Raw genomic sequence first — 15157 nt, forward strand, 5'->3', positions numbered from 1 at the left:
TCTGACATTCCAACAAAAGATGGAGTCTAATTCCCCTTTCTCTGAATAAGGGTCAACCTTAGTGACTCATTTTTAACTAACAGAGTATAATGGACCAGGCTAGGTTAGAAAAGACAACACAGCTCTTGCCTGCCTCTTTCTCTTGAGATGCTTACTCTTGGAACTCAGCCACCATGTTTTGAGGAAGCCCAGACTACATGGGGAGGCCACGTGTAAGTATTAGAGCCATTACCTCAGCTAAGATCTTCCCCATCAGCCAGTATCAACTAACAGACATGTGACTGAGTAAGCTTGCAGGCTCTTCCAGTCCCCAGTTTTTGAACCATCCCAGCTGACACCCAGTGGAGTAAAGTGAGTTATGTTGAGTCCTAAATTACGAATCTGTGAGCAAAAATGCCTTTTTAACCACTAAATTTTTCAGTGCTGTAGATAACCAGAATGTTGTAACTGTTCCCACACAAAGCCAACATTTCCCATCCTACTATGTTTCCCAAATTGTACTAGAGATGCTAATAGATATCTGATAGGAAAATACTCTACATGAAGTTGCCAGGTACCCGGTAATTTTTGAAATTTCTGCCTGATAAAGTTTAGGCCCCCCCTTTCAGAATTAAATTTATTCTTAAATTGGGAGCCATGGCAAAACAGCTACTCCAAAACTATAAAATTAGCTTCCAGTGGTTCTAGGAGTGGAAAAGGGAATTTGGCTTTGGGCAGGCTCTGTTCTCGGAGGAATCACTTTCATCATTTGGAGGTAAGTCAATAGAGTAGCCCCAAAGTAATCCAAATGTGATACTAAAGTCCTGCATGGTAAAGAAGTATTTTTGTTTTAAAAATGACCCACTTGGGATATTTTCGGCCCCTTGTGGTGGTCTGGTATATTTAGGGAGGACTGCTGGCAACTCTAGTTCTAAAAAGCCTTCATGATCAATTAAGTTCAGGGAGCCTTACAGCCATCTATCTATGTTCCTGTAGATTCACACTGCATGCTAGCAGATTGAAGACCTTGAGATCTTGTAGTTGAGGAGTCTGTTTTAACTTGAAGAAAGACTTGCACTGAATTAGTTGTCCATGGAACCACTAACATCTCAAGGAGCACTGGGAAATGATGGCCTGGACCACTGGTTCTCAAACTTTTTTTTTTTTTTTGCGGTATGCGGGCCTCTCACTGCTGTGGCCTCCCCCGCTGCGGAGCACAGGCTCCGGACGCGCAGGCTCCGGACGCACAGGCTCAGCGGCCATGGCTCACGGGCCCAGCCGCTCCGCGGCATATGGGATCCTCCCAGACCGGGGCACGAACCCGCATCCCCTGCATCGGCAGGCGGACTCTCAACCACTTGCGCCACCAGGGAGGCCCTCTCAAACTTTTTGATCTTGGGAATTCTTCACATTCTGCAAATGACTGAGGACCCCCAAAGAGCTTTTGTTTATGACAGTTACATCTATCATTACTTTCCATATTAGAAATTAAACAAAATTTTTTAAAAATGTATTAACTCAGACTTCCACTTATAGTCAAGTTGAAATAACAGGAACCAGATTTACCCTCTCACTTGAAACAATCAGAAACACAGACGAATTACATGAAAAAAATATGGTTTTGAGAACGACTGACAATAGGCAACAAAGGAGAGTTACGGAGAAAATGAGGTCAGTCTTGGGACTTGGAGAGTTTCCAGGCTATAGTCTAAGGAGGGAGAATACAGAGGGAGCTGGAAGGCACCCCACGTCGCGGAGACAGAGCTGAGGGTCCAGAGGCACCAGGGCTGGCGCTGGAGGGACTGGAGAGGGCTGCACAGAGAAGGAATCCCAGGAACTCGCAGAGCGCCGTCCAAACCGCACCCCCCCCACACCTTGCAAGTCTTCAGCTGTGTTCTGATTGCACATGCATGCGGGGTAACTACCCAAGATCCAAGATGACGGAAAAAAACACCTGAAAGATTGACAGAGAAGGGTGGCTGGTGCTCATATGGAGCTGGGGATAGTACCTATTCTCACCAGTGAGATGGAGAAGTGTGACTCATGGAGCTTTGGATGGAGACCTCAGTACATTACTGAGGTCTTGCCTCAGCAATGGGGAATAATTAACCCTGAACTGAACACTGCTCTGGTCCTGCCTAACAAATCTTGCTTAACAGCAAAACCTGAAAGGATCAAAGTTTCCAAATAATTGCATCCCAGAACAAAGCTCTGGAATTTTTATAAAAACAACAAAATACCCAGCACTCAATTCATAGTCTGGCATCTAATCAAAAATTACCAGGCATGCAAAGAAGCAGGAAAGTACAGTCCATAATGATGAAGAAAAATCTATCAAAACCAACCCAGACCTGACATACATATGAAAATTAACAGGTAAGAATATTAAAACAGTTAATTATAACTGTACTCTCTATTTTCAGAGAGTTAAGTAGCAATACAGAAGATGTAAAAATGGTTCAAATAAAACATTGTAGGTGAAAACTATAATGTGGCAGATAAAAAATACTGAATAGTACTGATGACAGCCTAGACAGTGCAGAAAAAAATTTAAGTGACCTTAAAGACATTAAAAACTATCTAAGATAAACACTGGGGAAAGAAAGAGAATCATAAAAAATGAATTGTCACTGAGCTAGATAGGACAATCTCAAGTGGCCTAATATACGTCTAACTGGAGTTTGCTGAAAGGGGGGAAGAAAAATATTTGAAGAAACAATGACTGAAAAATTTCCAAATTTGATGACAACTGTAAACCTACAGATCCAAGAAACAGCAGCAGCAGCAATGAGGCTTTCTAATGCTTTGGATGGAAATAATCCCTCTTTCTTACTTAGTACTAGAAACACTGCCGTCTATTAAAAAGTATTTTCCAATCCAAGTAAATATCTGATGACAGAGATATTCTGGTAAAATTTATCTGAGCAAAACAGTCATACTCCAACTCAAAGACAAAAAGAGTTTTCTAAGAGGCACATTTGGTTTCCTTGAGTTTATGACTTAGCTGACCTAGATCAAGGGACATTCTGAAGTTTCCACTTGGAATTACAGATTTTTCTATTTTAATAGTCACATAAAGATATTTAATAGAAAACTCTAATACCAAGAACTTTTTGAAACTGAAGGTTTACTTTCTGACCTGAAGCTAATATTTCTTGTCCTGGTACAATTGGAAACCACTTGTTTCCAATTATCTCTATAAACGCTTAGGACCAGACATCTACATTGTAAGTACAAGCTACCAATCTGGGAAGGACTGCGGGATCCAGACAAGAAGACAAAGAGGAGAAAAGTGCCTTAACTGGAATGAGAAGGGAGGGCTGACAGTAGGATTCCCTTTATTATTTATATTTGTTCAAATATTGTTCCTCGAGTTCTACACAGCTCTGGAGGCATTGCTTTCAATACAGTAAAATAATTATGAAATGAAAATTAGTCCAATCTGAAAATATTTGTTTAATACCACTGGGTTCTCAATTAAACCATAAACAATCATGTGAACAACAGGAAAGGGTTCCTCCGTAATTTTTGCTTTTTGAAGTCCCAAATAAAGCTTTCTTAGTCATGCAGAGTTTCTCAGGTAACTGAGATCAATGCTTGGTAGGTTTCCTTTTCCACTATTTTACTACAGTCTTTAGACATACTTACATATAAATCTTAGAGATTCATACAGTCCTTGAGGATCCTAACTAACTCCATGGAATACAAAATTCTTAAAGAAAAACATATTCTCTTATTTAAAAAAAATTCATTACAAACACAAACATACATAGAATTAGAGGTTGCTGGTTTTTGTTTTTTTTTTAAAGAATACTACCACCACCTTCTACTTTTGCCAATTTCTAGTCTTGCCACCTGATTCCTAGTTGGCCCAGATATAAAACATGTAGAATAATCTTTTCAAATCACAGGTACCACTACCCGTGTGTCATCAATTTCTTGAAGAGAACTGAGCAAAAAAACAAACACACATTTAAGAGTCAATATTTATTCTGATTAATATTTTACAAAATTTGACAGATTTAATTTATGTAAGGAGAGCTAACTTATTAAACACTTTACAGGTTTTTCTTTCCACAGAGTAACACGTTAAGTAGCAAAATAATACTTGGCACAGTTATAAATAAAATATAAAATAAAAATATCCATAGCTTAAGTATAATAATGATGCTGTTTTATGCCTATTAATATTTCAAATAAATTCCTGGGAACAACAAAATAAGGAAAAAATTCCAAAGAAGTAATTCATGTTTAGAGCTGAGAAATAAGTTCCTATTTGCTAAAAGTATGCAATGAAGCTGATACGAACTATTCCCCAATGGGTCACCTTCATACACAACTTTAGAACGGGGTTAAACTGGTTCCACACACAGACCTACAAAATAATTAGATGGTACACAGAGGCATGGTTGGCTCCTGACCATCAGACCATTTCTGAGTTATAAATATCACTGGTACTATGAGATGGCTAGTACTAAAGCATTAACATTGCTAATATTTTCCATGTATACATCTAGAGTTTCGTTTTTTTTTCTATTTAACTGAAAGACATCTCCTTTGCACTGGAAAGAATATTGTACCATAAACAAAGAACATGGTAACAACACTCTCATCCAAAGTCTGAGAAAACCACCATTGTATTTGACTGTTAATAAAAATGTATTCGATAAAAACTGCAACTGAGTCTTCACGTGAAGTGGCTCAAAATACAAAAAATTAAAATGAATTCTAGCCTTTTATAAATAACTTTGAATTTAAAAATTATCTAAAATTTCCCCCAATTAGTAGTCAAAACTAGCAGAGGCATTTGTAAAGTTAACCAATTTTGTACACTCTACGACAAAATGGCACAATGCTATTGCCACCCCACACCCATCTCTTCCCTTTTCAAAAATAAAGTACGTAAGCCAATTTTCTAATATTAAAACACTCAAGTACACTAAGAGTAATTTTTTTGATGTATGACTTATGCTCAAAGAAACTACTATATAAAAATGGTACTTGGAAATACTGAACATCAACTATATACATTTTCACTGCTCCTCTTACTAAGGCAAGGGGCGGGTATACCACTAGACTGCTTTAATACCTGTAATCTGCATTTTACAGAGAATACTAACTTTACCAAGCATCAGACATGCAGTGAACTTGCAAGGTATAATGCTTATTAACAGCGATACTGAACATCACTAGAAGCTCATTAATTATCTCCCTTTTCTTTTTGGTTGGATAAAATGAAATGAGCAGCTTTAAATACACTAACACATAGAGACACAAAGAGAAAACTGATAAATTATTTATATGCAGATACGCAATCTTTATACTGGTCTAGGATCTGTCATTGGTCTGACCACCCTCCCCCAGCCCATTCCCTCTCACAGGTTTCCCACAGGTTGCTCGAACCACAGTTTGCTACAGCGCTTAAGAGGACTAAACCTGTAAACAATAGTTATGGAAGCAGTGACCAACAGTTCACCATGAGAGTATGGAAATGCTGCAACAAAAATTGATCAGTGCATTATGTTTGACAATTCGAAAATCTTTCTGTAATTGTTTCAGACAGCATTAACAAATTTCAAAACATTCAATATTGGGAAAATTGAAACAACCTTAGGGATAAAATTCTTTCTGAGAGGTCATTCTTTAAAAAACAGAATATACTATTAGCTTTTCTTTTATTCACATGTGCTGTATGTACAGAGATCATGCTCCATCTTTAGCTAGACTCCATTATTTTGTCTACACTTTATTTTGCAGTATAGCCATTTATCTCTATTATTGAGAATTTTGCATTAACTTATTTGTTCTGCCTTTTCTTGAAAATAGCTCCTCTTAAAAAACTGGACTATGTGCACATCAAATTAAATTCTAATTTATGCTTTACTGGATAGTGTGTGCCAGTATACATACTATGTATGAGGTGTATCATGCACTTAGTAGGGCTTTTAAGTTGAACAAAATAACATGACTTACTATACTCATGCAAGTGCTTTATTATCAGACCATAAAACCTTAGAGCAAGGTTACTAAAAATTATTTCACTGAACTAGAAATATATCAGCATTGCCAACAGCTGATAGCAATAAAATATTGTTAGCACATTTTTTGGTGAACATTATTTTCTTGTGTCTTTGAAGACACATTACAGTAGATCCCTAATAAAACCACATGATTTTATCACAGTATTTACATGTACATTCTAACACGTACAGAGTACTAGTCTGAAGCAATTTAAGACAACTTTCTTGGAATTAAATGCAATACTAATAGTAGATTGCATCATAAAATTTAGCTGTATACCATAAATTTAGTTTTAGCTAGAATCAAGCATTTCTGATCAGTAAACCATGTCTGTCAACAGAATAAGTTCACTCTTTCTTCATGAAAAATGTTATGAGAACAAAACCAAAAAGTTGAGTATTTTGTGAATTCCCACATTAAGAACCATTAACATTCTTTTTAAGATCTTTATTCTTCCCAGAAGTGGCAGTGTGTTCTGTCCATGTTTACTTTTGTTAATAAAAGTGTTGAAAAAAAAGACTAAAATTCACTGTTAGCCCTACATATAGCATGCTATTTGTTCAAAGGATGTGGATTCGAGTGTGAGAGAGACACGGACAGACACAATTTTCAGGCACCACTCAGCAATATGCTTCATAGGATAAAGATGCTGCTACACGAGCTGGTACCCAGATCCTGATATTTGGTCATATTCTATGGTATACTGCCTGGTCCAGTCCACAATAACAGGACGAAAGAGGCCACAGCATCGAAATTCAAAGAAGTCTATAATATTCCTTACACATCCATGGCTAAACACCACCCCCACCAAAAAAGAAAAAGAAAAAGAAAAAAAAAGTCTATTAGTACAATAATTTAATATGAGTTTAATATCATTTTAATGTTAAATATATATTTTTCAAAACTTAAAAACTCAGGTTTCCTGCCAGAAAGAACCTGCTTATAACTCTACAAAATATGTATGCATTCATGTTTCTTCACGGCTCTGATTTTTCTCTTTTGCTAATACAATGGGTTATACAATTATATATTAAAGTTATTCAAATTTGCATTTCTTTCATTCCTGTGTGATACGCAATTTTTGAGAAAACCTTTCCTTGACCAGTGTTTCTCTGGCAAGGAGACAAACTATATCCAAAATTGAGAGAGTAAAAGACAAAATAGTATCAATAGCATAAACTTGACAGTGTACCTAAGAATAGCAATTTAAAAAAAGAAATATCAAGGGAAGTTCCCAAAATTTTAGAACTTCAAGAATACCTTTGGACAAGCAGTCAGTTTTACACCTTATGTAATTATCGTGCCTATGGGAGAATTCTCAAAACTACTCAACCGACTCTATTATTTTTGCTTTTATTTAAAGGTTTACATGCTTTCCACAAACATGCAACCATAGCACCACAAAAGCTTGATGGCAGTAGACAAGCAGCTTGAGTAAAACTCAAAGTTTTAAATATTTCTGTTATTAGGAAACCATTGTTTCTTAACTTTGAATTGAATGCAAATTAAAAAAAATATATATATATATAAATAAAACAATAGGACAGTCTCTTCAATAAATGGTGCTGGGAAAACTGGACAGCCGCATGCAAAAGAATTAAACGGACCACTATCTTACACCATACACAAAAATTAACTCAAAATGGATTAGCCTTGAATGTAAGAACTGAAACCAGAAAACACAAGTGGTAAGCTCCTTGACATCAGTCTTGGTGATGAATTTGTGAATCTGACACCAAAAGCAAAGGCAACAAAAGCAAAAATAAATAAATGAGACTACATTAGACTAAAAAGGTTCTGAACAGCAAAGGAAACCCATCAACAAAATGAAAAGGCAACCTACTGAATGGGAGAAAATATTTGCAAATCATACATCTGATAAGGGGTTAATATCCAAATCTATAAAGAACTCACACAACTCAATAGCAAAAAAGCAAACAATCCAACTAAAAAATAGGCAGGTGATCTGAATAGACATTTTTCTAAGGAAGCCACACAGATGGCCAACAGACACGAGAAGATGCTCAACGTCACTAATTTTTAGGGAAATGCAAATCAAAACCACAATGAGATATCACCTCATACCTGTTTGAATGGCTATTATCAAAAAGACAAGAAAAGCAAGTGTTGGTGAGGATGTGTAGAAAAGGGAATTCTTGTGCACTGTTGGTGGGAATGTAAATTTGTGCAGCCGCTGAGGAAAACAGTATGGAGGTTCCTCAAAAAATTAAAAAGAGAACTACCATATGATCCAGCAATTCCACTTCTGGGTATTTATCCAAAGAAAATGAAAATGCTAACTTGAAAAGATATCTGCACCCCATGTTCATTACAGCATTATTTACAACAAGCAAGATATGGAAACAACCTAAGTGTCCATCGACAGATGAATAGATTGAAAAAATGCGACACATACACACACACACACACACACACACACACAATGAAATGAAATTCAGCCATTGTAAAGAAGAAGGAAATATAGCCACTTGTGATAACATGGATGGACCGTGAGGGCATTATAAGTGAAATAAATCAGACAAAGAAAGACAAATACAACATAATCTCACTTACATGGAATCTGAACAACCAAACTCGAGCTCACAGATACAGAGAACAGACTGGTGGAGGGCAGAGGCTGGGGGTGGGGCTGGGCGAAATAGGCGAGGGGGGTTCAAAATGTACAAACTTCCGGTTCTAAAATAAGTAAGCCCTGGGGATGCAGTGTACAGCATGGTGACTATAGTTAATATTGTACTGCATATTTGAAAATGGCTAAGAGAATAGATCTTCAGAGTTCTCATGACAAGAAAAAAAAATTCTGCAACTACGTATGGTGACAGACGTTAACTAGATTTTAGCGGTGATCATTTTGCAGTGTATACAAGTATCAAACCATTATGTTGTATACCTGAAACTAATATAATGTCATATGTCAATTATACTTCAATTTAAAAAAAAAAGAAAAGAAAACTAGGTGTGTGGAAATTTTTGTGTCATTCAGAGGGCAAATAAAGTAAGTAATCTGCACCAAAAAGTAGTTGCCCTAGAGTCTGGGAAATTTCCCTAAATAATGAATTTTAATCAACTGTATTTTTGAAAATCTTATTTCAATTTTCTGGATACATTCATTTTTGAATGAAAATTTATAAATTGATGGAAAGGTTAAAGAACAAATACTGAACGTTAGTAGGTCAATAAAGTTTGAATTGTATAATTAAAGAAAAAACGAATATCACAAATTTATATACAGTTAATGTGATAAATATTAAAGTTATGGTGAACTAACCAATGTTTCATCTGGCAGAAATCCTGGTATTTGGTATGTTTTATAAGCTATTTTACACATTGTTAAGTAAAATAAATATTCCCTGTTTCATATATTATTGCCATTCTTAAAGAAAATACTTATCTTTGATGTACTCACTAGATATTTGCTGAGTTTAGTTAGTAAGGAACTTTATATGTCAAGAGAAAATATTAAATTCATAGATAGGTACGTACTTGAATGGGCTTTCAATAGATGTTGTTGTGACTTTAAAGTGCTTGTATCTTCTGGCATTCATTCTTTCATTTGTAGTAATACCTAAACATGATATCTAAGAGGCAAGAGAAAGCAAACCATTAACTCTCTGAATATTTAATATAAAACAAGTTAATTCTCAAGAGGATCAGGATGGAGAGAAAAATGATGAAGTCTGTTTCTGGCTTTCCATCAGGAGATCATCAAGCTGGTTTACACGGTACCATCTGACTCTGTGAGAAGTAGCTGGTTAAACAGGGAAAATATTTAAAAACAGGTCACCTGGTATTGTGTATGTAGAGGCATGGACATTATGTACATACTACTCCATCAGCCCCTTTAAGAGGGAGCTTTTTAAAAAATCCTAATTAAAAAAACTCTTGAATAAATACTGATATTTGTAGGTAATAAAATATTAAAACACACACAAAATTAATGGAGCCATCAGTCTAAGCTCACACTTATATCCAACTGGATGTATGTAAACCAGGAAAGAGAAATAAAAAGTTCTGACAGGAGTAGTATTGAAAGTTAAAAGTTCATAATATAAGAAGAGGGAGAGCTGGAGAGCAAGAGTGAAGAAGAAAGGAACAGCAAATTGAAAATTTTAACTCTTGAAAAAATTTTAATTACTGAAAAGTAGGAATGGTTATAAAGAGAATACATTGTTATCTTTTAAGCAAGGAGTGAATTTTTAAGAGTTCTCAGCACACTAAAGAACAAATAATGCACTTGCACATACCTGATACATCTGACACATGAGTAATACAGCCACCCACATGAAATGAAAAACACTGTTCAGAAACATCCAAAACATCCAGGGTGAACATGTGGCAATTTGAGTAATATATGTCCAAAATCCATCCTTGGTATAACTGGTCTCACAGTGGAGTCCCCAGTCTAAAATCAGAGCAGAAGAACTCAAATTTACTCAATAATCAACCAAGCACCTCGTGTGGACATTTGTGGTAGGCACCACTTAGAAAACATGATCCAAGAATTTAACTGATGACTTTCAATGCAAGTATTTTTATACTCTTAAATAATCCCCTTGTACATGAATGAAAAAAACGTATCAAAAGCAGAAATAGAAAAAGCAGCAGGCAATCCTAAAAGCAAAGAAACCTGTACTGTAACGATATACAGTTTTTATTTGATTGGTATTGCATACATACAATATGTAAAAAAACAATTCCTTTATACAAAGATAAGATGATACAGATAGATATGTGAGACTTCTTTGGAGGGGAGGAACATAACACAAGATCACCTTGGTGAGGGGGGCTTTTTCCAAAACAAAATCTACTCTTTGAGAGATGCTGCCATAAAGAACTGATGTTATTAGTAGAACTATGCTCTCTCTCTCAGGTGTGTTGGGCTGCCAGAAATTAGGTAAAGATCTCCGACAAAATCATTCTCTCTGTTAATCCCTATTTGAGGAAGTAACCTCCTTTTTCATTAGGGCAATAACAGAGATTATTCTTAATATCTGTGGGAGTAGGAGGACTAGGAAATCATCCAAGACTTATTTTTAAGTCAGTATCTAATACATCTTTGTGCTAAATACCACCAAGCCCTGAAGGACAGTCACTAATATTTTCATTTAAATTCTTTCCAAATTATGTTCTCAGTGCAATAAAACCCCATCATTTCTTCTAAGATACTATACCCGTATGATCACTGAATGACAACTTATTCTTAACCTTTTAAATATTCTCTCATAGGCAATAATTATACCTTACTCTTCAGAACATTTCAAGTTCTGTGCAAACTTAACTGTATTTTCCCAGCTGTTTGGTAAGAAAGAGCAACAAGCACAATCACAAAATCTATAAAGTACGAGAGAAAAGCAAGCACGTGATGTGAAACATGTTGGTGTGTTTTACCCAGAAGCTTTTCAAAGCCTGTTAAAAGATAATTAACGGATAATTCTGTTTCTTATACTCTATGTTGAACATGTCTGACAGTTCTAGATCTATTTTTTCTTTATACTTCATTGTAGTGAGGTGCCCCAAACCATAATTTGTAGTTAAAAGACATTTGTCATTATCATATTTTTTGTTAATATGGTAAAGCATGAGTATGCAAACACGTGTTTTAAGAAGATAAAAAACTAATTGTACTCACAAGAAATACAACCATAAATCATCCAGCAGATCATAAAAAGCAAGAAGAATAGGTAGCCCATAAAGTATCTATGGTTGCCTGCACCTAAAGAACAGAACAGAAGCAATTTTTTTTAGCTAAGAAAAAACAACTGGAAATACACCTAGGGGTGAGGTAGGGGTGATGAAATTCCATGAAAAGTGAGATACACCTTGGACAATAATCACATACATTATTTATTTTACAAAATGTTCTTCAAGAAAATAAATGTTTTAATAAAATTGTTAAAATAAAAGAATGCTTACAATGACACACAAAGATGTAGTGACTGCAATGATATTCATTCAAAAGAGTCTTAAAGAACCAAATAAATCACAAGTTTGAGCTTTAATTCTACTATTTGCCTTGAGGTTTAAATAACCCTATTTTATCTTTAGTTTTATAAACTTTAAAATCCTACTTTTTAAAGGCTTCTCCCCAACATAGTCATACAATCTTTGTAATGTTTCCCTGATGTCCTCTCATAAAATCTCCAGGGCCACGTCTCAGACCACTTAGTTCATTTCCTCAGACTATGCCATTCTTGAACACTGAGATATGTAGAGTTCTTATCTGTCATTCTTCTCTGCCTCTGTACATAACAACCTTTAAATATTTTTTATTGCCTTACTTTCTGTAGTTTAACTAAAAAACAACACAATCTGCCTCCTTATTGATTTCACTGTTATCCAATGGAGAAAACAGGAAAGAGTAGGCACCAGAGATAATTGATAGAGAAATTATATCAATCTTTTCTAGACATTGATTTTATGATGTCTTTTTCCCTCTCTCTTACAACTGAGTTGATGTTTTGCCACTCAGAAAATAATTGGGGGAACGAGGGGTATTGTAGGGTGCTAGAATGAACCTTCTACACCTACTCTAATATTGTACTTCATTAGTTACCTAGAGTAATTTAAATGAACAATATATTTAGAAATTACTAATAAAACTTACCTACACAGTTGCCCACCCATGGGCAATGATGGTCGAATTTTGCTATACAGCGGTTGCACACACCACAGTGTTTGGACCTCACTGGTTTCCGTATCTGTTAACAGGCATGTTAAAAGATTATGAAAGACACTATACCTAAGAGAGGAAAGCCGAACATTTTATTTTCTCAAAATACAATATGAAAAAAACCCAGTATTTTTTGAAAAGGATTATACCAAGGTTTTCAAAGGAATAGAACCAGACAAAAATCACTTTCGTTTAATAAAATTTCAACTGCAACAACAAAGACGCAGAAGATAAGTCTACTCTAAAATATAAATTCCTAAGATGCGGCAGAACCATCAATTCACAAAAATAATTAAGAATCAAAGACCACTTTGCTGGTGCAATGAATGGTACTATATTTAATTCACAGCCCTCAAGTTCCTCAAATATCACTCTTCAGGCTTCTTAATGAAAATGCACTGCAATTAATGGTCATAATACTGGTTGTTGCTTAATAAAATAAAATTGGTTCCTTAGTAAAAGGAAGGTCAATTTAGAAGTGAATAAAAGAGAGCTTTTAAAATTCACATCATTAATAAAATGTCTTCCCAAAGTTTACAAATCTAGCAAAAAATCCCAGCAAGTGTACATGTCTTTCTTTCAGTGAAAGAAATCTGAGATCTCACATTAAGGTATAGCACATCCTCTGCTGAACTGCACGACCTTATCTAAGAAACTACAACATGCTTAAGAAGTTTAGGCAGTCCCTGTTTGTTTCAAAAAACATAAAATACATTCTTCAGGTCTTCACAGGCAATAAAAAACTCATGTTTATGATGTTTTAAGTGTTGTGAAATGTTTTTCTCTACATTACTCTAAAGCAACCAAGTGAATACAAGAACTCATTAGTGATCTTCAAAGAGCTGCTAGTCCCAATGCTGGATACATGACAAGAGCTAGAGTTATTAACCCTTGCTAGAAACAAATTTTGTAATATCCTTTATTGGTGTTTCAATAAAAGCACTAACATTTCCCCAACAGTTTGCATAAATTACACACTATTCTGAGGTACTAAGAAAAAGGCATCAGTGCACTATGAAGTTCTTACACGTATTAAAACAATCTGTGGACCCAAGAAAAGGCTAAGGTATTCTTCCCCACAGATATGAGACTAAATCTACTGCAGAAAGAAGCAGGAAACATCAAACAAATTTTATCCTTACTTCCAACTCGCAGCTAAGTCTCCCCTTTGGGCAACAGCTGTCAATGAGTTCTGCACAAAGACTGACACAAGGCTCCCAAACACAACAGGTGCCCTAGTTCACTTACAGAGCAATTCATTTTTAGAAAATTCTGATCTACATGTGTCTTGTGTATTTTTCAAAGTAAAGGATATCCATATAATGACAAATACGTCTGTCGATTTGAATCATTTTATAATAGGACAAGCTCTTTATCTTACAATAACAAATTATCTGTGCAGAATGATGCAGCTTATGATAACATAATATATAATAAAATGTTTATGCTACGATGAGAGAAAGTCTTGTTCTTACCATCAGATATTTACTTAATGAAACTGTATTGAACAACTTTATATAAAGAACCTGCTTGCTGACTGCAAGACTGATGCCCTCACAATAAGAAATGGTTAGAAAATGTGTTTTCCACTTGGGATATTCTTTCTACAATCATAATTTGGCTATATTTGATAAAAATGAGGGTACTTTTAGAGAGAAAAGATTATGTTTCAATAGATGTTAAATTCTAGTTTTGTTAATTGAGGTCAGTATTTACCATCTAAAACTCTCTTCCCAAATAGCTCTTTGTTACTACGTTATGTTATTGTAAAGTTTAACTGAGTTATTAAGAAGATATCCTAAGCTTGTTTCTGAAGCTGATCTCTGTAATCTATCTTTGGATGAAGATCAGGTGCCCCATGATCTATAACCAAGGGGTTATGCATACTGGTAAAAGCATCATTTAAAGGACTGTCTCCAATCTAGATGAAAGGCTTCTTATCAGGTATTCTCAAGTACCTCATGCACAAGGAAACTGAAGGGAATCAACTCTTAAATTCATATTTCCCAATTAAGAAGGGCCTCTGCATTGAACTGTCTACAGAAAAGACTGCTGACCCCAAATGACAACCACACCAGGATAAGAAAAGAACAGCAGTGGTAGGCAGTTGACCCAAGAATCTGTATCAGCCCTGAAGAACCATCCAACTAATTTAATTGAACTGTTTACCAAATGTTTATCTTCCTATCAAAATGGAAAGTTATTATTTTACTTTGACCACACTTTTAACCCCAATGTTCATGATGGAAAGACAATTCTCTAGTGAAGTTGTCTAACTATTCATGACATGTATCACTGCTTGCTTTGAGTGTACTGCTAAAAGCACGTATACAATGTTTGAATGACACTTTGGTATAATTGATTAAATGCATAGCCTATGAAGTGCTAAAAAAAAACAAACCTGTTTGCTATATGGCAAGGATATCAGCAATGTACACCTGACTTTGAGGAACAGAATAATATTTT

The 15157-nt window shown here is 35.3% G+C and overlaps 1 protein-coding gene across 2 annotated transcripts in view; it reads right to left on the reverse strand.

The window, feature by feature from the left end:
• Positions 1 to 15157, reverse strand: part of ZDHHC17 (zinc finger DHHC-type palmitoyltransferase 17) — a 115805-nt gene that overhangs the window by 16703 nt on the left and 83945 nt on the right. The window contains exons 13-17 of one of the 2 annotated variants that reach the window (XM_060112328.1): positions 12626 to 12719; positions 11651 to 11734; positions 10266 to 10423; positions 9505 to 9599; positions 4000 to 6791 (exon numbers count right to left, since the gene is read on the reverse strand). In XM_060112328.1, the coding sequence (XP_059968311.1) occupies positions 6653 to 6791; positions 9505 to 9599; positions 10266 to 10423; positions 11651 to 11734; positions 12626 to 12719 (570 nt within the window). In that variant the 3' untranslated portion in view covers positions 4000 to 6652. Of the gene's footprint in view, positions 1 to 3999; positions 6792 to 9504; positions 9600 to 10265; positions 10424 to 11650; positions 11735 to 12625; positions 12720 to 15157 lie in introns of those variants that run through there. The other variant, XM_060112329.1, reaches the window with a different exon arrangement.

The sequence above is a fragment of the Mesoplodon densirostris genome, chromosome 11 (assembly GCF_025265405.1).
Source record: "Mesoplodon densirostris isolate mMesDen1 chromosome 11, mMesDen1 primary haplotype, whole genome shotgun sequence".
Taxonomy (NCBI): Eukaryota; Metazoa; Chordata; class Mammalia; order Artiodactyla; family Ziphiidae; genus Mesoplodon; species Mesoplodon densirostris.